At 38.8% G+C, this 25700-nt stretch overlaps 1 protein-coding gene across 1 annotated transcript in view; it reads right to left on the bottom strand.

Moving 5' to 3' along the window:
- The window catches only part of LOC106553971 (complement receptor type 2), a 119619-nt gene that overhangs the window by 67245 nt on the left and 26674 nt on the right, over window positions 1–25700 (bottom strand). Inside the window, exons 6-17 of the mRNA XM_087720851.1 lie at window positions 25397–25482; window positions 22032–22229; window positions 20778–20960; window positions 20525–20667; window positions 15004–15118; window positions 14786–14893; window positions 8016–8198; window positions 6407–6589; window positions 5499–5687; window positions 2503–2605; window positions 1935–2020; window positions 583–780 (exon numbers count right to left, since the gene is read on the bottom strand). Coding sequence (XP_087576977.1) covers window positions 583–780; window positions 1935–2020; window positions 2503–2605; window positions 5499–5687; window positions 6407–6589; window positions 8016–8198; window positions 14786–14893; window positions 15004–15118; window positions 20525–20667; window positions 20778–20960; window positions 22032–22229; window positions 25397–25482 — 1775 coding nt within the window. The remainder of the gene's footprint in view (window positions 1–582; window positions 781–1934; window positions 2021–2502; window positions 2606–5498; window positions 5688–6406; window positions 6590–8015; window positions 8199–14785; window positions 14894–15003; window positions 15119–20524; window positions 20668–20777; window positions 20961–22031; window positions 22230–25396; window positions 25483–25700) is intronic.

Raw genomic sequence — 25700 nt, 5'->3', positions numbered from 1 at the left:
GTCTTATGAATTCCACTCTCCATTTAGTGATGGTGAACCTTCGCGCTTAAAGGGCAACTGATCATTGCATGCACATATGTGCTTGGAAGACAAACAGGGAAAGACACGTGGTCTGGGCAACATGGCTTCCCGTGCCACTTTGGGCATGTGTGCCATAGGTTGGTTGTCATGAATTTTGGCCCTCTCCTGCAATCGTGCAAGTAATCATTGACTTTCCAAACATGGAAAATCAGTTTGATAGATTACTACTCTTCCATAATAATATTTGTAATTAGAATCAGGAATTCTATTAGGCTGAAGGCAAGGGATGTCTGAAGGAAGGTTTCATTTCTTTGAATTAACCTCTTAATTAGACAAGAATTACAGTTAACAGTTTGCCCTACATTATAAACCGTTACAATATTTCTCAAAGTAGTTTATGATACTATCCCCTTTGTTATTTTTCAAATTCTCCTCTCTTGCATGGAACACAGAGCTTCAGAGAGTATGTAATAATTTTCACCCTTCAAGAATTTTATTTATCAACAACAGCAGCTAAAAAAGCAATTTATCTGATTAAAGACACTTCCATTTTTTCCTTACTTTTACATTCAGGGGCATGTAAATTCCACGTTCCACTTCGGCCATCTTCTGTAGTTATGCATGTGAGGATTGAATCTCCTATCAGGGAGAAATCACGCTGGCAGCGGTAGGTTACAACTGATCCAATGTAATATTCGTCTTTATGGTCAGCATCAAAATGTCCATTGTCAATCGATATAGGACGACTACAAGCGATAACTGAGGGAGAGAGAATTATTTACCTGAAGTCACGTTTTAACTAGAATTACAGTTAGACTTTGGCGGTGGAAGAATATTCAGGTTGTTTGAAGGGGTTACTACACTACAGGCAAGTTAATAAACATAGAAATGTTCTCCACCAGCTGAGAGCAAAAAGCTTCCTTGGTATGTAGCAGAGGAGAAATCATATTACATAACTATATGAATCTTTATTATATTGTAAGTCATCCAGAGTCCCTGTACTAATGAAATGAGATGCATAGATATTAAATAACAAAGTATCTGGACTCTACCCTATTTATGACAAATGAGGTTTTGTCATGTAGCTGTTGTTGCAGTCAAAGGCTTCAGCTGTAAAATGGATTTTGCTAATATCCTTAGAACAGATATTTTCAGTATATTGATAGGATTGGGAGAGATTTATTTGGGAGATATGGGGAATTACTGCCACATATATTAGGCAACAAAGGGACTGATAAATATTGTGGAGAAGTATAAAAATTGTTTGGCAGTTTAATAGATTATTTAGTTGACGCAGATATGTTTCAATCTTAGTAAGAAAGCAGTAGAATTATTGCAAGAAATTTGGGATTTGGAATTCTCAGGAATAGTAATAGGTTTCTATATATGGAAAGCTGGGGAGATTTCAGGATGAAGAACAGTAATACATGGTTTAGTTAAATAAGACTGTTCAAGGACCTCCTTTTCTTCAGTACAAGGAGTTATTGCTTAACGAGTAGAATTGTTGGTCATTGCCGTTTTTAAACAGATCACCATGTGACCTGACAGGTTTATAATTGTTTTTCGCAGCAATCATTTTTGCAGTTTTCTGCTGGAAATAGAAAATTATGAATCAAAGTCACTATGATTGCTGGAGGTTGTAACTGGTCATAAGAGATGACCCAATTTCAAAGTGCCTGAAGTTTGATGAGGGGGTCTGTATGAACCACTTGTCAATTCAAGGACAGGCAATAACTACCTTTTTTCACTCTGTCCTATCTTTGAACTCTCGTTAAGTGAATACTCAATAAGCAAGCATTTCCTGCACTCTTTACATCTTGTATCATAACCTAAACTGAACCCTGCCACTTTTTGGAAACTGCATGAAAAATCACTGACATAAACTTTAATGACTTTAAAGTAAAATCTCTTACGGTCGCAAAGTGGGAATGGTTTATGCCAGTCAACCTTGCCATCTTTCAGAATACACTTAAGTGTATCTTCACCAACAGGCCTATACCTAAAGACAAAGAAAAACAATTCAGAATATACGTTTTTAAATCTCATGTTGTTATTATCTCTTAGGAATTAGAAGAGAGCAAGATGCATGGTATTACAATTTAATAAATGATCAAGCAAATAAACAGAAGAAAGATGGTAAAAATATTTAAAGAAAAGGAAGTATTACAGAAGCTGGAGTCCCATGAAGCAGTTTTTAAGAAGCGGGTGAAAAAAGTCTCAAACAGGAGAAAATGCTGTCTAAATGTTCCACAGTTAGGAGCAAAGGACTCATTTTGTTTCTCACTAAACGATTCATATTTATACATACAAACAGTGGGCAGATGTACCTTTCTTGATTTATATACAAAACCTGAGGAGGTAGACTGTTTATATGTTTTTACATTTGAAAAGAACAATTTAGAACAAGCTTAATTTTATTTTAAAGTGATTTTTGTGGCTGTTACTTCTAAGGCAACTGTTTTGAGATGAACTACAACTCACCCATGTAGACAGGAGATAGTTATATTGCCACCCAGACGGAGAGCGTTGTCAGGATAAGTACTTGGGTTGCTGTGTTCTATGTGTGGAATGGGACATTTTTTTCCTAGAAGAATAATTAGCATGTACATTAGTGTCTTCGTTTAATGTAGAAGTCATTCAGATCCGACGTATCACAGGACGGCAACAGGCGTCACCACAAAGAGTAAATCAGTCATGTGGGAATGCAGCACTTCTACCTCAGGGTTATAATGCTAATCTAAATCCAGGCTGATGTGACAAGCCTCTTTCACTCCTGCACTAGAGAGATGCAGAACCTTCCAGGGCAACGGAGGCATCTGCAGACCGCACGCTTACCTCAAAATGACAAAAGCAGGTTGGTATTGTTACAATGTAGTGTCACCCCTGCCATATCCTTCTGTGACATCATATTATCTGTGCCAAAGGGGTGGCATTGGTGCTGGAACTATGCAAAGTTGCTATTTTATCTAAAGCTATATCAACTATGTATATCAGCTATATTGAGATCGATATATATACATCGATATTGATAAGTATCAATAAAAAATAATTACAGAATTTATATAGTTAATGTTCAGTATAACGTTAATTAAAAATTGACCAAACCAAAGAACGTACTTATTTAGATGATGTGAAAAAGTATACAAATCTTTGAGCTTAATGCCACAATCTACAGTGCTATATTGTTATTTAGAAATGCTATAAATAAACAAAAGAAGAAACAATCTATTAAAATAGGATATGTAAGTTAGTAATCCTGGAACTCCAGAAATAATTGTCTCTCCTGCCCTATTCTCAATCCTATCTCTTTATTGGCTTTTTCTGAGGAAACCATTAATCACGATAGCCGAGTAGATACAAGGAAACTCCCATCATCTACTATGGTTTGGAACTGGGACATGCTTGTAAAATAGTTAGAATCATTTCCCAAAACTAAAGCAGATCCAACACTACAACAGTGCTTGCCACATCTCAAGTGCAGGCTCTGGATCTACATTCTAGACATTAACAGCAAGGATGCTCACCAGCCAACTTGGAAAAGACCCTAGAGAATACCAATGCAGGAGTTCATTACAAAGAATACCCCATTTGGGTTTCCCACTGAACAGATCTGTTCCAAGAGCAAGAGGATTTTAAAGGACTAGACAGTATGAAACACTAGAAAGTATGAAAAGCGTGAGGAATTAAAATTTTATAGGCTATACTACATTGGACTAGATTCCCCTTTGCTGCAACTGATATCCTTTTGTCTTAATCAGAAGGACTCTGATGGGACTATTTCTACTTAATACATTTTTATTGAAAGACATACACTTTTGTGACCTCAGCTCACTTCACCACATGCATTTTTTGTTCCAATTAGTATCATGAATGTCTAAGCAGCATGGCTGCAATATATTAAGCATAGCTGAGATTGTTTTTTGTTTGTTTTTTCCCTCTCCCCCAACCTCCCAGATAAGCATTAGAAAAGGAAGTGCTTGCAGGTCACTTCATTGGGTGGCAACACTAGTTGAGGTCAGGTCTACTATAAGGTGTAAGAAAGAGAATGATGTTGGTTCTTTGCTGTCCTCTGGTTTTATTTTTTCACAAATGGGATACGGAAACACCTTTCTGCAAACCCTCTTCCAAAATTGCTGGATATATTTATATTCAATTTTTTTCTGATCTTTCATATTTATGTTCTTAGTCAGGATTGTGGTTCTTTATTTATTTATTTTGAAACCCACCATTTCTCCAAACATTTTGACCTTCCTCATAACACATTCAATATTCTCTTGCATGTCTTGCACAATCAATACCAAAGATCAGCAAATGCTTGCAGTTTGTAATTGTGTGCTTTGATTTGTAGCCTTTTTGCTCTGGTATCTTGTAATATCTCTATTTCATAGTTCCAACTGATGAGATAAACTTCCAATAGATAACAAAGACATCCCTGTCTTGATCCTTTCTGGATTTCCCATGGTTTTAGCAAATTTCCATTCACTGTCATCCAAGCTTTCTGGAGTGTACAGAAGGACTTTATACCAGGGGTGAGTTCCTGCCAGTTCTAACCTCTTCTATAGAAGAGGTTCCACAAATCTACAGTGTCGTTTAGAACTGGTTCCAGCTCCCTCCCCCCGCCTGTCCGGACATTATCAAGATGAAGAGCGAGAGGAGGAATTCTGGGAGTTGAAGTCCACAAGTCTTAAAGCTGTCAAGTTTGAATACCCTTGGGTTTTTTTTCCTAAAGGATTAGGGGTGCAAGGGTAACTTGACAGCTTTAAGACTTGCGTGCATAAAATGCCAGAGTTTCTGAGCCAACATTTTGGTTGCTAAGCAAGAGCATTGTTAAGTGAGTTTCACCACATTTTATAAGTTGGCCATGCCCATCCAGTCAGATGACTGCCAAGCCACTCCCACTCAGTCACATGGCTGGCAAGCCACTCCCACCAAGTCACATGGCCGGCATGTCACTCCCACAAACCAGGCGACACCTACAGAAGAGGTTCTAAATTTTTTTGAAACCCACCACTGCTTCAGATGCTTCATAAATCCTGATCCAAAGTCTTATTTTAACATAACGGCCCAGTTCAAGTTGTGAAATGCTTCTGTAGCCTGTCTAGTGCAATGGCATGGGATTTTATCTACTTTATGTGTAATTTCAAGATTGTAAGAGATTGTCTTCCGCAAGACAGAAGTGTCAGTATTCAGATTGAACCCTGATTGCAGAGGATTCATCCCCTGAAGATTAAATTCCTATGCAAATAAGATGGACAGTTTTTAGAAAGAAAGGAATTTGTTATTCCTGTTTCTTCATTATTAATTCACTGTAAATATTAGAATGCTAAGGTTCTCATCTAGGATATATGAAGCACTTGTTTAGGATTTTTCTTGGATTGTATAATGAGGTTTTGGAGGAGCCAGTGAAGGCTGAGATATAAGAATAGTAAATATGGATGATCTATGTTTAAGAATGAAACCATCATGAAAATACTCACCCTGACACATTGGTGGAATTTCAGACCATTTTGAAGTGTTCAGACATTTAATTGAAGGGTTCCTTCCAGGAATATATTCATAACCTGGGATGCAATGGTATGTCAGGACAGTTTCAACCGGATAACCTTCTTTTGGGAATTCTTCTTTTAGTGCTGAGTGGGGTGGTGGTTTCGGAGCCATGCAGTTATCTGGAAATTAATAAAAAACGTTTCAAGCAGGAGTAGTAAAGACACATTTAAAATGAAACTGTGGGCTGATTTAAAAGACAGAAACCATTTGTTTGTTTGTGTATCTGTGTGTGTATTAGAAGAGACCATATTCTAACAAAGCATTGTAGCTAAATTTTCTCAAATAGGGACAGCTTCGAGCACCTTCTTTCTTGTACATCAAAAGATGCTGAAAATTCTCTTAGTAAAATTGCCCCAATATTACATGAATGTCAGACCCAAAAGGAGCATTTGACAGGTGACCAAAACATGGAAAGAAAAGGGGTAGGTGGGTGGGTATATGAATGTCCTTCATGTTTATCATGTACACAACAATGCTCTTCTATCCACAAACTGACTGAAGAGGTTGACGTAAGAAGAAAAATACACCCCTTCTCCAATCTAACCTATTTTCCTTTGTCTGTCTGTCTGTCTGTCTGTCTGTCTGTCTGTCTGTCTGTCTGTCTGTGTGTGTGTGTGTGTGTGTGTGTGTGTGTGTGAGAGAGAGAGAGAGAGAGAGAGAGAGAGAGAGAGAGAGAGAGAGAGAGAGAGAGAGAGAGAGAGAGAGAGAGAGAGAGAGAGAGAGAGAGAGAGAGAGAGGCAATAACTAGAGGAAGAGAAAATGATGATTCAGGTTATTCAGTCAGAATGTTCCATATTAAATGTCAGTAAACTCTCCTGTAAGGCTGTACAATAGTTACCTTTGACACATTTGGGGATGTCAGGAACCCACGAGCTATTCTCCCCACATTTAACATGGAGGCTTCCCACAGCAGAATAGCCAGTATTACATTCAAAGGTGATGCTATCATTATAGGTATATGAAGGCTTAGATGAATTAACTAATTTCCCATTTTCCACTGTTGGTAGATCACACTTGACATCTGAAAAGAGAAAGCAGCATTTCAACAAAACCAGTTTAGAACAACAGCCTATAAATAAAAACAACCAAGAGCTGCTCTTGGCTAATAAGCCAATGAGCATTTGCTTTTATTTTTCTTTCTTCTATTAGTATCGGATATTAAGCCTCTACAAGATAATATTTGGTTAAGCTTTTATTCCATTTGTATTTTTGGCGCTGGTTTTCAAACCATCAAATCCAGAGTTTTCCTTACTACAGGTAGTCCTCACCTTATGACCACAATTGAGTTCAAATTTTCTGTTGCTATGTAAGAAGGTTGTTAGCAGAATTTTGTCTCATTTTACAACTTTTCTTACCATAGTGGGTATGGCTCGTTGGGGCCATACTCCGGAAAAGCCGAACTTCAAGGTGCTACCGTGCATGCTGGCCAGACGATCAGCTGGCAGTCGCACATGTGCACAGAGGTTTTTGGCACTGCCGTGTGCGCGAAGGACAGCTGATCTTTGAATGCACATATGTGCCAGAAACCCAGAAGAGAAACAGGGAAGGCCATGTGGTCTGGGCAACATGGCTTCACGTGCCACTTCAGGCAAGTGCGCCATAGGTTGGCCGTCACGGATTTCGGCCATCTCCTGCAATCGTGCAAGTGATCATTGACTTTCTAAACATGGGAAATCAGTTTGATACATTACTACTCTTCCATAATAATATTTGTAATCAGAGAGAAATCACACTGGCAGCGGTAGATTACAACTGATCCAATGTAAAAATACAGGAAGGTAGGAAAGTCATCCATGCTTCTTTTAAGTGCTTTTTCAATTGGAAATTTTGAGATTGTTTCAAACTGACAGTGCAAAAGTTTCCCCAGCTTTACAATACTGGTGATCTTTTTAATAATATTTCACTTTTTACCTAGAAAAGTGCTGTCAGGATTTAAAAAGCAAAATCAACCATGCCCTTTTTTCCGTTTCATCAATTTTACCAATAGCACAATAAAATAGCACTGTTCCAATATTTGAGGGGCTCCCACCAAAATTAGGGAGTCAATCTATTTTCCAAAGCATCAAAAGGCACATCAAGAAACAATGGAGGGAAACTAACGAAAGGGAGACACAACATAGAACTAAGGAGAAATTTGCTAACGGTGAGAAAAATCAACCAATGGAATAGCTTGCATATAGAAGTTCTGGGTCCTCCATCACTAGAGGCTTTGAAATAGGCTTTCAGACTATTTGTCTGAAATGATGTAGGCTCTCCTGCTTGAGCAGGGTGTTGGACTAGAAGACCTCTAAGGTCCCTTCCAACTCTATTATTCTATGTTCTCTGTACTCTAAATTGGGTGCTTCACAGCAGAAGCAATATAGCTGGCTGTACCACACATGCATTAAATTCAAGGGCTGTTTGATCAAATGTCAGCAAACTCTCCTGTAAGGCTGTAAAATAGTTACCTTTGACACATTTGGGGATGTCAGGAACCCACGAGCTGTTCTCCCCACATTTAATATGGAGGCTTCCCATAGCAGAATAGCCAGGATTACATTCATAGCTGATAACATCATTATAGGTATATGAAGGCTTAGATGAATTAACTAATTCCCCATGTTCCACTTTTGGTAGATCACACTTGACGCCTGAAAAGAGAAAGCAGCGTTTAAAGAAAAACAGCTCAGAACAACAGCTTATAAATAAAAACCACCAAGAGCTGCTCTTGGCTAAAAAGGATATATAATTAGTATTTGCTTTTATTTTTTTTCTTCTATTAGTATCGGATAATAAGCCCCTACAGGATAATATTTGGTTAATGTTTTATTTGTGTTCTTGCAGTTTGTTTGCAAAAGTGAATTGCTTATGGATACAAATTGGGACCAAGTGGCCACAGGAGTGCTGCAACGGTTGTAAGTGTGAAAAATGATCATAAGTACGAAAGCGGACGAGTGAAAAGCGTCCTGCTTACCTGGCAATGAAGGTCTGCTGCAAAAGGGTGATCTGATCAAACCTCTGTTTGTGTGTTTGTGTCTATGTGTGTAAGAGAGAGAGGGGGGGGGAAAGAAGGCGGGGCTTAGCAGTGAGAAGATGGAGTTTCAGGCCATTCCTGAAATTCCCCTATTCCGGAGGAATTGGACGGGTCGTTTTCGATCCTAGCTGTCCTGGAGAGACAGTGAAGGTTTGGGGAGATCCAGTGACCTCAGAGACGTTCGCAGGTCTCGGGGGGGCTTGGAATTCAACCCCTTTTGCCAACCCTTTCTGGATTAGCTGTATGCTAACCGAAACTGCAGGTAGCCCCTAAGAATGGTAGAAGTGATTTCAACTGGTAAGCTGATTTTATTACTCAAAGAGAGATGGTTCGCATTAAAATCTAAGCTAATTGAAACCAAAGAACAGAAGAATCTAGTGGCGAATTGGTTTTTTTTAATGGATTTATGGCTGCTGGTTACCCTATTTCTTAAATGCTTTGAATGCTGTTTACGTGGATAAAGGAAAGTTTACTTTACTTCAACATTCCCTCAGGCTCTCCTTAAGTGGGCTGTAAACCAATTTACTATAATTTGGCTTCTTACAACTTGACACTTTTACTGCTTGGCTGTGTTGGTCTAAGATCAGATAAGATTGCATAGCTCCCAGCGTGTCCTTACTTGCAAATATCTTCTGCGTCACATCATGGTGTCCGTACTTGCTTCAAGTGATTCGTTTCAAATGATTTTTTCCGCTTTTCAAAAGTTGTTTGATACATATGAAAAATCTGAAAAAAAACTGGACTATCTGTTGTTTTTAATATTAAAATATGAAGGAAAGAGTGAGAATGTTGAATGTTTGAGTGCTCCTGAAATTCAAATGAAGAATGTCAGAAAGGAAGTCTCTCAACTTGCTGACACGTTGGGCGTCTGGTCTACTTCAGAGGTAGAAAGAGAAAGAGATCCAACGCTTGAAAGAGGGGCAGCGATACAGAAAACTTATCTCAAAAGACAGATTGCAGGAGGAATGAGAAGCATTAAAGAATCTATACTTTATGAAACATTATTTGCAGAATTTTCAATACCACCCTTGAAAATCAAAGGCAAATTGAGTGGAACAAGCCAAGGACAATGTTACTACACCAGAGGCACCCTAAGCAAAAAGGTGCGAAGATATTTCTGTTTGGACTTGCTTATAAAAACATATGGGGAACTTGTTTTAAGAATGGCAATAGGACTAAGGAAGTTTTGCTATTGGAGAGACATAGGCTGATAGATTGAAGAATACAATTGAAAATTAGCTAAATCTAATTACTCTTATTTGTAATAGATATAGCTGAATAATAACTGATATTGATAATAATGTATATAATGTGGAATTGATATGATAAATAATAATTGGATATGAGAAAGGAAGGTTGGAAATATTTTTGGATTATATACAAAGGTTATTAATCACAATAATTATCACTATTAAAAAATAAAACAAAATATATACAGTTAAATGTTAATTAATATGGGGAAAATGTTATGATATATGATATAACTACATAAAGAAGGGAGAATGATAATAAACTATACTGCATGGAAGATGGAATTTTTGGTATTAAATATTATGGATGTTCAGCTAAAATAGGATATGAGGATTTGATGTTAATAGAGGATTTTACAAACAAGTAAATGAAATGTCAGCAGGTGTTATGGATTAATTCTTTGGCATAGTTAAGGATGAAGGATGCTTAAATAACTGTAGTCAACTAAAAGTGGAAGTATGATGATGTTAATATGGTAAACATTTGAGTTAAGATATTTGAATTAATATGAATTAATGGAAGAGATGCACCAAAACATGTTGTAACCAGCTGATATACTTTTTTATATATATAATATATACCCGTGCTCTTTTTTTTTGTTTTGTTTTTGTTTTTGTTTTTTGTTTTGTTTTTTCTTCCCTGCCTTGTCTTTTTTTCTTTTTTTCTTTTTTTTTCTTTTTTTGATTTTTTCTTTTCCCACTGGTGTGGGCATGTATTGTTTAAGATTATTATTCTTATTAATATTTTTAAATAATAATTACAGTCAAATGAAAATGGAGATATGATGATGGTGATATGTATGAATATTTGAGTTAAAATGCTCGAGTTAACATGAGTTATGTTTGTTGACTGTGGAGGAGATGCACGAAAGTTTATTTGTGACCGACTGACACACTTTCTATAGCATGTAAGGAAAGATGTTGTACTTGTTTTAAATTAAAAAGGGTGATCCAATCTATCCTGTTTGTGTGTGTATGCGTGAGTGTGTGAGTGTGAGAGAGAGAGAGAGAGAGAAAAAACCCCGCCACTATCAGCCCTTAGATACTGTAAGTCTCTGAGGATGGATTGGAGATCGCTCTGTCTCTCCCCCCCCTCTCACACACACAGAAGTTGGATTGAATTCTCTCTCTCTCTCTCTCTCTCTCTCTCTCTCTCTCTCTCTCTCTCTCTCTCTCTCTCTCTCTTTATCTCTCTGTCTCTCTGTCTCTCTCTCTGTCTCTCTCCAGTGGGGATGCTTCAATGCTTGGCAAGCGGGGTGCTTCTCACTCAACTGCTTTCCCCCTTTTTTTCTCCTTGATCCCCCTCCTCCTTCAGGCGAGGCCTTCTGACCACAATTGAGCCCACATTTTCTTTTGGTATGTAGGACAGTTGTTTAGAGATTTTTGCCCCATTTGCGACCTTTCATACCACAGTTGTTAAGTGAAATTGAGAGCATGTGACCATAGGTATGCTGCAATGGTCGTAAGTGTGAAAAAGGGTCATAAGTACGAAAGCAGACAACTGAAAATCATCCTGGTCAGTCGGCACTGAAGCTCTGCCGCTAGTGGGATGGAGGGAGGGAGGGAGGGAGGGAGGGAGAGGGAGAGAGAGAGAGAGAGAGAGAGAGAGAGAGAGAGCAACAGGATGGTCCAATCTAACTTATTTTGCTCTGTGTGTGTGTGTGAAAGAGAGAGAGAAAACGAGAGAGAGAAGAGACACAGAAAGAGAAAGAGAGAGAGCCAAAGGGTGATCCAATCTAACCTCTGTGTGTGTGAGAGAGAGGAGGGTGGAGAACCACCTGTTAAGTGGTTCTTGGCTGTCTGCTCAGAGCTATTAACTGAAGGGAGAGAGGAGAAGAAAAATAAACCCCTTCTCTTTCACTTTATTTTCAGCTGGTTCGACAAACGGCACAATATGTTAGCTACTAGTTCAGCTGAACTGGTGTGAACCGGCTGAATTCCACTACTGGTTGTATGTGGAACAACTTTCCTATACAAGGAAAGTCTGGGAGCAAATCAAGTCCAATTTGGCATGGAAAGCTTTACAGATATAAGAGTATTTCCAATAGCTCCTAAACCCTGAACACCTATAGTTAGAGTTTCTTCTCATGTGAATGAACAGTGGTGATCAATATAATTCTACTTGTAAGAAAAGAGTGACTAGAAGAGGCAATAACTAGAGAAAGAGAAAACGATGATTCTGTCAATTGGGTTGTATGAAAGTAGAAAGCTGAATTCTTGTAGCTACTTGCAGAGTTTTGGTAGACAAATCACATAAAGCAAAGCTACAAATATTGCCACAGCTTCCATAGAGAGACTGCAGATCCCAAGAGTTACTATCACTTGTCAGCTGTTGATATATATATATTTATATAATGATTATGCTGGTTAATGAAAACTAGAAAGAAAGATCCAAATAGCTTTATAGCCAGAAATAAACAAAGTCAAAACAAACAGAAGGATAGTGCTTTTGAGTCACTGAGAAAATGGACCAATTATTTAATGTTAACTGACTGTAGAAAGGGACTGTAGAAATATCTAATGGCAAAATGTTGCTTTGCAGTAAGATCTTTATGGCAGTCAGACAGATGTTTTGACTGGGTTTGGCACTTTTGTCCTCCTACAAATATTCCTTGATTTATCACCACAATTAAGCTTAGAGTTTGGGTGGAAAGTAGTAACAGTCATTATGGAAGGTACCCCATGTGACCGTCTCACTGAACAACTGTAATCCTGGCTCTCCCAGGTGTGGCTTTTGCCAGGACTTGTTTATTATCTTCTTTGCGTATTTTTTTAAATGTACTAGCCACTTTTGCCTTGTCTCTTTTTTATTCTTCATTTGGTCTTTCTTCTGAGACAATTTGGTCTCTCCAGTACTCCAGCCTTCCTAGTATACTCGCTTCAGTTCATCTTTTTCACTATTCTTCAGATATTCTTCCAATTGCTTTTCCCCCCATTGTCCAGTATATTGCAACATTCCAGGGCCACCCATGCTCCTTGGTAAGCATAAGGTCTGAAGATGTGGTATTTTGTACTTACTGGTAAGCTGAGTTCTCTCTCTATATAAAGACAGTTGACCTTCCAGGCTGACAAACAAATGCCATTTGACAAATTTGCCTATAGCCATAAAGTATGCAATAAACTCAGTGTCTGGTTCTCAAAATGAGTATCAAGCAACAAAACCACAGCAATAACAAAAATAGAAATCAACACAAACTGTAACACTGGATAAACAATTATCACCTTCTAATAGTGAAATCAAAACTTTGCAAAATGGTAACATTTAACATGAGGGCTCCATCAGATTACCAGTATTTCATGCACACTTGAAAAGAGATGCATGAAGGCAGTGGTGGGATTCAGCCAGGTCGCACCACTTCGTGAGAACCGGTTGTTAACTTTCTGAGCAGTTTGGTGAACTGGTTGTTGGAAGAAATAATTAGGGCAGAGAACTTGTTGTTAAATTCTTTGAATCCCACCACTGCATGAAGATTCCCAGGAAGCGTCTGAAGCATGGCAGAAGCTTTGGAAATAATTGAAGATGATGGAATTGGAATTTGCAGCTGTAAGATTTTACTCTTGCTGCCCAAGAGTGGTTCACAAGTGGATGAATGATTACAAAAAGTTTGTTCAATAATCCCTTTTCAAGAATTTGCAATATGATTCCTTAGCAAACAGAAAATAAACTCCCTTCTTTCTAAGGGGAAGATTTCCTTCTGCAACAATGGAACTTGCAAAACAGCTCCTTCAAGGTCATTAGGTCAAGACTAAAAGGCTCAGAGAAGAGCAGTTGATCTAAATTTGTTCATGCATAGTAGCAATTAATTTTTTAAAAATACAATAAAACCAATGAAATATCAAAAATACAAGAAATTCCAGATCAACAATAAGCTGAGAAAATAGACACAGTATTATTCTGGTTTTGAAAGACCAGTGAGGGTTGCATCTAGTCCTCCAGACTATATGAGGAAAATTCTTGCCAAAGAATCTGAACTCCAGAAGATTCTCTATATTATGGGTGTCAAACGTGTCACATCATGTTGCTATCATATGATGTTTTGTAATGTTTTTTTCCCTTCATGGAGCTGTGATGGGCATGACCTGCACGTGACAAATCCAGGCCATGAGCCCCCAGTTTGACACCCCTGCTCTACATTATTCAGGGCTTGAAGATTGGCAGAACCCTCTTTCTCCATGAGTTTCTGCTCTGGCCCATCAATAAACGTCTTAAGAGATCCAGAATGCATATTTTCTCTATTTTAATGCCTGCCCTTTAGAACCATATCCTGTTGACTCTGCTGTTTTTAAAGAGGGCCTTAAAGATCTAAATCACTAACATCTATTTTAAAAATTGTGAAATTAAGTTACAACCATGGTGATAATAAAGTGGAGTCAGTAACACTGTAGGATTTGTTTACACTCAGTGCTCCACGGCGGGCCATATTTGTTCCATGGGCAAAAGGGAAATTTATATCTCAGTTTCTTACACTTTAGCTCATGTCATTCTTCTTTCAAAAGGCAAGGAAATACCATGATAGTCTGTTAAATGAAATGAAACATATTCCTCAAGTACGCACAATACCATGATTATAAACCATTCTGTAGATTAGCTGCACAAGAAAAGCATGGAAAGCAGTTAAGGTAACACAGATGTGGCTATGGGATCTTTCGTCCAAGACCAAATCATCTGAACCCTGACTACCCTGTTTCCCTGAAAATAAGACCTCCCTGGATAATAAGCCCAATCGGGCTTTTGTGTGCACGCGCTCAACTAAGCCCTCCCCTGAAAATAAGCCCTCACAGAAAATATTGCAAGACATCAGCAGCCATGAGGTGACCACGCTCACCACTTCCTGCATCTCAAAAATAATAAGACCGCCCCGAAAATAAGGCCAAGCGCTTATTTCAGGGGGGGATAAGGCCCTGTCTTATTTTCAGGGAAACATGGTAGCAATCCAATCATGTAATGACTCACCTTCAGTGCCATCTTCTTTTGGAGTAACAATGCCAGGCCTAGGGGAAATTGGGGGAGTAGACGGAACAGCAGGTGTGGGGGGTTTGGTTGGTTTGGATGTGGTAAGGACTACACAAAGAGAGAGCGGGAAATGTTTATGTAGTTTTCTTCAGACCCAGAATGTTCAACTTTAAAGATTTTAAACAATGTTCAACAAAGATTTAAGAAAAATTACTTACTCTTATCACACCATGGACCAGGTGGTTTCCACTGACTATCAGCGTCACATTCAATTGTTAGGAGTAAAAATGAAGGAAAGTGAAGAGAATATGGCGAGGTGGGAGATGAGGCAGCTACATATTAATAGAAGGTTGGAAGATGAGATTGCTATGTTGGAATTAGAAAAAGTCAGCCTTCTTTCTCAGATTTCAAAATATTCCAGAGGAAAGAGGGGAGAAACTGAAGGAAATTATGGTGGAGATGATAGCAGGGATCGCCCAGAAAGATAAGTTGTTGATACAGAGTGACATCGATGACGTATATAGAGTCTATACTTCTTATACTAGGAGACAGAAACTGCCACATGAAGTGCACGTGAGGTTTACTAAACGATCCCTGAGAGAAGAAATTTACCAGAAGGCACGTGACCAGAATACCATGTATGCGGGGGAAATGGTCATAGTACTAAAACAGATACCAAGAAGAGTGAGGGAAAGGAGGCAGAAATATCAGGACCTAACAACACAATTGAGGAAACTTCAGGTGATGTATAGGTGGCTTTTCCCAGAAGGGTTATCTTTTCTCTGGCAAGGCCAGAGGTTTCAGATTGAATCATTGCAAGATGCACAAGACTTTATGGAAAGCCAGTTGAAAAGGGGAACTCAGAATAACGATGGAGAATTGGACAACAAGAGCCGAGGAGAAGAGCGAAAGAATAGTGTCCCGGGAGATGAGAAAGTGGGAAATGAGAAACAAAGCAGAGATGAGAGACCGCAAACGAGGCAGACAACAAAAGCTAAAGCCTTAAACAAATAAACATGGCGGATGAACTCCGCCTAATTTCCTTAAATATAAATGGTTTGAATTCACTAAGAAAGAGAAATAAAATACTGAATGCTCTACGGAAAAAGAATTGTGATTTGACATGCTTGCAAGAAGTACATATAGTGAACCACCAGCAAAATGTGTTGTATTACCCCCGGCTGGGTATAATGTATACAAGTTTAGCAGATGAAAAGAAAAGGGGCATTGTGTTGTATGTTAAAGACCATATCGATTCTAAATTGGTTTATACGGATGGGGAGGGTAGACTTTTAATGGTCGAATTGAAATTTGGTCGATATAAAATTTTGCTGGTGGCCATATACGCACCGAATGACAGCCAAAGTACTTTCTTTAGAAAGTTGCATTTAAAAATTGCAGAGTTAGGCTATGACCATATATGTGTGGTGGGTGATTATAACACGGTGGCAGATAGGACAATGGATTATAACCCAGGAAACATCCAAAAGGGGGGGAAATTAAGAGAAAGGATGAGAGTTCTCCCCAAAACCTTTGAAGACATGAGGGAGGAATATGAATTAAAGGATGTATGGCGTGAACTCCACCCACAGAAACAACAATTTACTTTCTTTTCATATAGACATCAATCCTGTTCTAGGATCGACATGGCCTGGTTGACACCAGAAATTGGGGACTTGATTAAGGAAGCAGCAATTGAGGTTAATATCTGGGCCGATCATAATCCACTCTTATTGGTGTGGAAAGGAGTAAGGCAGGGGAGGAAGAGAAGGTGGATGATGAATACAGAGATAGTGAAAGAACAAGAATTTCAGCAAATGTTTAAAAGGGAAATGAGTTTTTTTTTTTTGAAGAAAATAGGAAAGGAGTAACCCCACAAATACTTTGGGATACGGCCAAGGCTTATATGAGAGGCTTAGCTATTAAACATACAATAGGCACACACAGGAAAAAATTAGAAGAGAGGGCAAAATGGGTAGCTAAACTGGAGGTGGTAGAAAAAGCCTTGCAACAGAACCCACTAGATGATAAGAAAAAAGAAGAAATGGCTAGAATTAAGCACGGGATCTGTCTTCTAGACCAGGAGGATGTCACTCGGAAACTTAGGGGGATTAAGCAAAACTTTTTTGAGCATGCTAACAAACCGGGTCGTTGGCTCTCTTATAGACTTCGAAAAGAAAGAGAGAGCAGACGTATAGCTCAACTGCAGAATAGTAAAGGGGAATTAGTAGAAACCAAGGGGGAGAAACAGGAAATTATCCAAGGTTTTTTTCAGCAACTATATAGTAGGGAAGAAGTTTCTGAGGACCAAATTAAGGAATTTTTAGACAATGCAAATCTACCCAAGATCTCAAATGAAGCAAAAGGGGTACTGAACCAAAAGATAACAATAGATGAATTAGAAAAGGCAGTCAAAAAAATGGAAAACAACAAAACTCCTGGTATGGATGGTTTGCCAGTTGAAATCTATAAATCTTTTTTGGAAATTTTAGGACAAGAGATGATAGTAATATTTAATGCTGTCTTGACGGATTCTATCACACCGAAATCATGGGCTGAGGCTTATATAACCCTTTTGCCTAAAGCTGGAGCTGACCGCACCCAAATTAAAAACTATAGGCCCATTTCACTTTTGAATGTGGATTATAAAATCTTTGTAGCTATACTGGCAGATAGACTTAAATTCTTCCTTAACAAATTTATACACCCGGATCAGAACGGCTTCCTGCCGTCAAGGCATTTGAAAGATAATGTTAGAACTATTTTGGATGCCTTAGAATATTATGAAGCTCGGCCGGATAAACTAGTGGCCTTCATGTTTCTTGACGCACAAAAGGCTTTTGATCGGGTAAATTGGAACTTTATGTTGTCACTACTAGAAAATATGAAGTTTGGAGAAAACTTCTTAAATGCAATTCGGGCAATTTATGTACGACAAACTGCGACATTATTGGTAAACGGAGAAGAGGCGGGTGATATTGAAATTGGTAAAGGCACAAGACAAGGATGCCCGTTATCCCCCCTACTGTTTATCCTCACATTAGAACCCCTTCTTAGAATAGTGAGAAGTGACACACAAATTAAAGGGTTACGAGCTAAAGCTCAGGAATTTAAGGTCCAGGCTTTCGCCGATGACCTTGTTTTTATCCTGGAGGATCCTATGGCTTCTGGGATACAACTTTTATGTAAAATAGAGGAGTACAGTAGGATAGCGGGGCTACGTATAAACAAAGAGAAGACAAAACTGTTAATTAAGAATATGACTCTGAAACAGAAAAGGGAAGTACAAAGCCTGTTAGGGATTAACATGGCCCACAAAGTACAATACTTGGGAATTTGGCTCACGGAGAGATGTTCCTCTATCAAGGTAGATAACTATATGAAATTGCTACAGCAGGTATCTAAAGATATGACTAATTGGAGTGGTAAACAACTGTCTCTGATGGGCAGGATTGCGACAGTCAAGACATATGTATTACCAAAATTTTTGTTTCTGTTTCAAACGGCACCAACTAAATTGGACAAATTTTTTAAAAAATCTTTGGAGACAATAGTGAATCGATTTATATGGCAAGGCAAGAAAGCACAAATTAAAGCCCAAATATTGCAAAAACGTAGAGAACTGGGAGGCTTCGGAATACCCAACTGGGAAGCATACTATAATGCAGCAATCATGACATGGGTGAAAGATTGGGTGATGCTGAGTAGAAGGCGCCTATTGGCTATAGAGGGACATGACCTCCCTCAGGGATGGCATGCCTCCCTCTGGCAAGAAAGAGACACCCCCCATAGGTACTTCGTGGGACATTATATTCGGAAGATTTTGATGGGGGTCTGGGAAAAGATGAGGAAAAAATACTATCTTAGGGTTCCGTGCTGGTTGGCACCATTAGAGGCCTTAACGCATCCCAGTGTATTTAATTGGACAAGAAACATAACATATAAAGATATCATGACAGAAGATGGCAACATGAAAACAAAGATGGAATTAGAGCAGCAGGGCAAGAATTTAGAATGGTGGGAATATTTACAGGTTAGAAACAGGTTTAAAAGCGATAAGGTACGGTTTGGGATCTACCCAAACCCTCAGAGGCTAGATAAGATCTTGTTTGGTGGAGACAAGAAAATGTTATCGAAGATTTACCAATTTTTGACCTGCCAAGATGCTAATGAAGAGATGGACAAAAGCCTTCTAATAGCATGGGAGAGAAACCTTGGCTATGAAATTGAAATGGGCAAATGGTGGGATCTATGGAGTAAGACCATTAAACTTACAATATCTACAGCATTCAAAGAAAACATATACAAGATGGTTTATAGGTGGCACTTCCCCCCAACGAGGTTAGCCAAGATGTTCCCTGGGTTATCTCCATCGTGTTGGAAATGTGGAAGAAAGGATGGCACATTCTACCATATTTGGTGGTCCTGTACTGAGGCCACGAAATATTGGAAAAGGATTAAAAAATGGCTAAAAGAGGTTACCGGGGCAAACATGGAATGGAGACCCGAGAACCTTCTACTAAGCATTAAACCAGAAAACATAAGCAGTTAAATATGGCATTTGAGCCTACATATAATTGTGGCCGCAAGAATAACTTATGCACAATTTTGGAAATCCACTACCATACCTTCAGAAGATGCTATAATTAAAAAGATCTATGAATGTGCAGAAATGGATAGAATGACGGGTTGGCTGAGGGGCAAAGGAGAAACGGAACATTATCTTAGCTGGAACTTATGGTATATGTGGGCGACAAGGAGAAAAGCAGGGACTTAAAATGGGGAAAGTTAAAAGTGAACATGGGTATTGTAATAGATCCCTGAACTTTGTAATGACAAGATGTGGCTTAGAGACCTAACAATGAGGAAGGAAAGAAAAAAGTTGGGCTGTGAATGACTGTCACCGCGGGGGAGGAGGGGAGGGGGGTTGTATGTTTAAAATTGTATTTGTATCTGTATGTTTTACGCTTAAAAAAAATGTATAACTAATGAATGCCGATACAAAAGGCTGTATATTTACTTTATATTATTATGTATGTTTTGTCTTTTCTTGTATTTTTCTTTCTGTTTTTAAAGGTAATGATGTTTAATAAAAACTATTTAAAAAAAAGATCTAAATCACTAACATCTCTTTTAAAAATTGTGAAATTAAGTTACAACCATGGTGATAATAAAGTGGAGTCAGTAACACTGTAGGATTTGTTTACACTCAGTGCTCCACGGGGGGGGGGGCATATTTGTTCCATGGGCAAAAGGGAAATTTATATCTCAGTTTCTTACACTTTAGCTCATGTCATTCTTCTTTCAAAACGCAAGGAAATACCATGATAGTCTGTTAAATGAAATGAAATATATTCCTCAAGTACGCACAATCCCATGATTATAAACCATTCTGTAGATTAGCTGCACAAGAAAAGCATGGAAAGCAGTTAAGGTAACACAGATGTGGCTATGGGGTCTTTCGTCCAAGACCAAATCATCTGAACCCTGACTACCCTGTTTCCCTGAAAATAAGACCTCCCTGGATAATAAGCCCAATCGGGCTTTTGTGTGCACGCGCTCAAATAAGCCCTCCCCTGAAAATAAGCCCTCACAGAAAATATTGCAAGACATCAGCAGCCATGAGGTGACCACGCTCACCACTTCCTGCATCTCAAAAATAATAAGACCGCCCCGAAAATAAGGCCAAGCGCTTATTTCGGGGGGGGGGGGGGATAAGGCTCTGTCTTATTTTCAGGGAAACATGGTAGCAATCCAATCATGTAATGACTCACCTTCAGTGCCATCTTCTTTTGGAGTAACAATGCCAGGCCTAGGGGAAATTGGGGGAGTAGACGGAACAGCAGGTGTGGGGGGTTTGGTTGGTTTGGATGTGGTATGGACTACACAAAGAGAGAGCGGGAAATGTTTATGTAGTTTTCTTCAGACCCAGAATGTTCAACTTTAAAGATTTTAAACAATGTTCAACAAAGATTTAAGAAAAATTACTTACTCTTATCACACCATGGACCAGGTGGTTTCCACTGACTATCAGCGTCACATTCAATTGTAGAAGACCCTACCAAAGAGTAGCCAAGATCGCATGCAATCTGTATTTTATTCTGATACATATATGTAGCTTGAAACACAGCATCCACTCTTCCATTTGTGATTTTTGGTCTAGGGCAATTGACCTCTGGAAAAGAAATCAATGTTTAGTTTGCACCAAATAACCAACTTGCTTCATGAGGGTCAAATGAAAAAGTATGCCATGATGTTATTATTACACAAATGCTGTAAGTTATATATTTCTGTCACAGAGTGGGAAATAGGTACATATTGGTGGCATCCATGCATATAGTGGCATCACCATGTGATGTAATTATGGTTTGCTGCTGGCACTAGTAATCTTAAGCCTGGAAACCATTATATGCTTACCTTTGGCCAAAGAGAATAACTATCTAATATGGCTGCACCTTGTTTGCAGGATTTGCATGAAACAAGATTAAATGGATAGACAAATGATTACCTGCAGATTTAATAATTAACTGACACAAATATATAACTGTTATTATAAATATGCAACATTGACAGTCAGTGAGGTATAGTGCCTTAGATTGGGATGAGAGTTTACCCTTCATTTTTATGATTAAGAAACACGGTTCTCTTGGAGATGGGAATAATTTTATTAGATTATAAGATGCTATCCAATGTTTTAGCTTAATTACTCCATGGATGGTGTGGGGCTTGATAGAGATGCTTTAGGTTGAAGAATATACCACTCCCCTTCTGCTTGAGTCCTTGGTTTTTAGTCCATTCTTTAATTTATGTAATTTTAATTGTTCTTATACTTGTATGGATATTTATATTTTTATTATATTGTAAGACAGTCACTTTGGATAGCAAGATGGGCAACATATAAATGTAATAATAAAATAAATAAATCAGAAAGAAATGAAAGAGAAATGATTTTTATTATGCTCCTAACACAGTGGAGCACAATAAATCCAATCCAGTTCAATGGGATTATTACCAAATTTGAACACAATTAATAAATTATTCAAACTATGTTTACATTTCTTTCAATACTAACTTTTACAAACTAGTTTCACTCAGATAATTTCCACTTGATATTTCACAGCTCCCCAATGCTTAGAAGACAAGATTACCAGATTTTAGCAACAGCATAAATGTATGGAACTAATGGAACTAGCAAAAAAGCAATTTGATATATTGAAGGTAAGGAAAATAACATAAATTCCATTACTTTTGCATTCAGGTGAAGGCTGATCCCACTCTCCATCTACACCATTTTTTGCAACTATACAAATAATAGTAGAATGTCCAATAAGGGTATAATCAGCATCACACCGATAGATTACTACCGAGCTAACATCATATGCATCTGAAGAACTGGCATCATATCTTCCATTGGCTATTAGAGGAGGACGAACACAAGGAATACCTGGAGGAAAAAAATTCAACAAATTCAACTAGGCTAGAATTGCATAGCATTTGGATTTAAATTTTCTCATGGTATAAATATTTAGCTGTTTGAATTAATGTCTTGAATCCATCGAGTAAATGCACATCTTTGGAATTCTTTCTACTATGAACCAGGACACCAAAGTCACTTTTCTAGTGCCAGGGACAACATTCCTATCTAATAAAAATCTGCTATCCAGATTCTGGGTAGGATTTCTTCATAATGTTATTATCAAAGTGGTCTTCCTCGTTAGGATCTCTTCTATATGCAAGTTTAAACTACGTTCTTCCTATGGAAGTAACTTGGAGGTTACCCATCTCTTGACAGAATACAACAAAAGTATATACTTCATTGAGAAAAGTGATATGACTGACTACATTGCATGGGAGGTGCTGCTCACAATAGAAGAGTCATAGACTGAAGGTTTGCCTGTTTACATTGTGCTAATGTGACTTGAACTAAAAGTTTGAGATTTAAAGAGGTAGGATTTAATGCAAGGTTGCAATTTCAAAAAAGGATTCTTGAATAAATTATAATGGGAAAGCATTAAATTGCTGGCAGTTGCTTATATTTTGGCAGAATGCAATGCTAATAGCAGGAACAATAGTTTCTTTAGTGGACATGAATTATGCCAAGGTTAAACTGGTTATTTCCAAATGTTCCTGATTCCATTGCAATATTTTTTCCCCAATATTTTCTCCTACACTTAAGCCCAAAATAGTAAAATTAGAAAAAGGCAGCATATGGTGGCTGTTCTGACCTAGGCTTCCCAAGAGCATGAAGCAAACTCCTGGTCCTGACAAAAAACCCTTTAATAATTTACTGTGAATTCTGCTCATTCACATCCAGCAAAATCTTTCAAGGGAGGATTTACAGTCACGACCTTCTCTGGCGTAGAGGGCTGCCAGGCCGATATCACAAAACTTGGCAAGGAGTCTTGGAGGGTCATGAACCAATTAAGCAAACTAATTGCCTCTTGCAAACTCCACTCCCCTTTTATTTCCTTTGGGAGGGGCCATTCATCATCCACCTGTGGCCTTACTCCCAAATTGACCACTGTTCTTTAGCTGTTCCCTTCGTCTGGCAACTCTGTGCATGCACACACTGGGAACAGGCTCCAGGTGTTTGTCTGCCTCACTGATGTCTGACACTGAAGGCAGCTGATCTGGCATATGGCTCTGGCCCCGTCTGCCTCCAACACAGAGCTCTTATCAGAGTCTTCTCCAGACTCAAGGGCTGGCCCAGAGGTGGGTTCCTCCCGGTTCGGTATGCCAGAAGAGGTAGTGAAAATCTGGCATACTGGACCAGACCGATAGTAGTGGTGGCTTGGCCACACCTCCTAACCTTTGTCAGCAGCTTTTTTTTAAAGCCCTTTTTCCCTGCCAGTTCAGGCAAGGGAAAAGAGGTTTTAAAAACTAAGAGAGAGGGGGGGGGGGGGAGGAAGGGAAGGAAGGGAAGGGAAAAAGAAAGAGAAAGAAAAAGAAAGAAGGAAGCTCACTTTTTAGCCGGGATTCAGCAAAGGAGAAAAACAAATGCTGTCGCTTTAAATCGGAATGAAGCATGCCTGGCTGTGGAATTCTGGGAGTTGAAGTCCATAAATCTTAATGCTACAAATTTTAAATTGAAACCTGCTTTAAATTGAAAAGCTGCTCAAAAGGAAGTTTGCAAAGAGACATTCAGCAGTTTATTTCTGGGTCAACTGAACAACAAATTGGATAAAAGGTAGGATTCTTATATGGTTCTATGTTTTTGAAGTTTTGGGGTTTGTGCAATATGGGCTTTGTGTTTCTAAAAGGGTTTGGATCATTCCCTGCTTGTGAATGGAGCCAAACGTTCTATAGGCTCATTATCTCTATCTGGCAAGAATGTAGAATGAGCCTTTCTGGGAGTAATATTTTATTTGTGGGGGGAGGGGTTGGTTGCTTCCCACAGAGAGAGGGAGGGATAAAGAAAGAAAGCACAGTAATTTAGGGCTAGCAGGCTACTCAGAGGTCATCTAGTCCAACCCCCTGCTGCAGCAGGAAACCTTACATTTTCTGGATTATTTTGGTTCCTCTAATAGAGAGGAAAATTGCCAGAAAGGAAAAGGAGTTTACTAGGACACAGCTGCCATGCAGAGGAAGGCAGAGATAGTCCTTGACTTATAACTACAATTGAGCCCAAAATTTTGGTTGCTAAGCAAGAGCGTTGTTAAGTGAGCTTCACCACATTTTACCCAATCCATATCTCCTGGAGAGTGACATCAAGTTGGCCACGCCCACCCAGTCACATGACTGCCACGCCACACCCACAGAATAGGTAATAAAAAGTTTTGAAACCCATCCCTGGACTGGCCCATGTTCCTCCCCAACCGCCTCACTGTCTGAATCTGCTGCCAGGTCACAACAGGGGTTTCCTGTATCCACTTTTTCCCCTTTGTGTAGATCGAAACCACATTAGCTCTTCTCCAGTCTTCTGGTCATTCCCCCATGCTCTAGAGGTCTAGGAGCTATGAAAGACTATATTCAGTGGTTCCAAGATTATGTCTCGCAGTTCCTTCAAAATCCTGAATTTATTCTGTCTGGTCAAATGTCTGTGGAAATTCTCAGTCATCCAGGTCATAGTTGTTTCAAAGGTGCTTTTTCAAAAGGCATCTGGACAGATTTTTCTCCTGAGGAAGAAGAACAAAACGTTTCACTTCTCATCCAAGAAGTGATGAAACTGATGAAGTTTCTTGGATGAGAAGGGAAATGTTTTGTTCTTCTTGCTCAGGGGGAAAAAACCATCCAGTTGTCTTTTGAAATAGCAATTTTGAGACAATCCATCCGGTCCTTTGAATTTGAACTCATCTAGAGTGGATATGTATATCGAGGTCATGACTGTCCCAAAGATGCTTTTTCAAAAAGCAACTGGACTGTTTTTGTTTTTGTTTGAAGATGTTTCACTTCTCATTCAAAAAGCTTGGGGGAGGTGCTTTCAGAACTGAAGAAGCCCCTTGGATGAGAAGTGAAACGTCTTCAAGTGAAAACAAAGAAAGTCCAGTTGTCTTTTGAAAAAGCACCTTTGGGATATTCAACTAAAAGCTAAGTAGACTGAACTTTTGATATTAAGCTAAACGTAAAAGCACCAAAAGAAGCCTAATAAGCTTAAACAAAATTTCATCTTACTTTCGCAAAGTGGAGGTTCTCTATCCCAGTCAACTTTGCCACCTTTCAAAACACATGAACGGGTGTTGCCACCTATGATTCTGAACCTAAAGGGAAGAAAAGTCTTATTTCTCAGTCTTATTTTTAGTTGCAGTTTCTAAAATAGGCCACAATAGGCTGGGTTCACAGCAGTGGTGAGTTCCGGATCCTGTTGCAACTGGTACACTGCAACAGGGCCCAGCGTCCACCACATACACCGATTAGCTCAAATATAGGTAAGGAGGATGGGTGGGCCTTCCAGAGTATCGTACTGGAATGGTAACTG

Source organism: Thamnophis sirtalis, unplaced genomic scaffold (assembly GCF_051295495.1).
Source record: "Thamnophis sirtalis isolate CommonGarterSnake01/CBP01778 unplaced genomic scaffold, rThaSir2_p1.2 scaffold_7, whole genome shotgun sequence".
NCBI classification, from domain to species: domain Eukaryota; kingdom Metazoa; phylum Chordata; class Lepidosauria; order Squamata; family Natricidae; genus Thamnophis; species Thamnophis sirtalis.
Note: the sequence above shows the minus strand (reverse complement) of the source record. Positions and strands in the feature narration are given on the sequence as shown.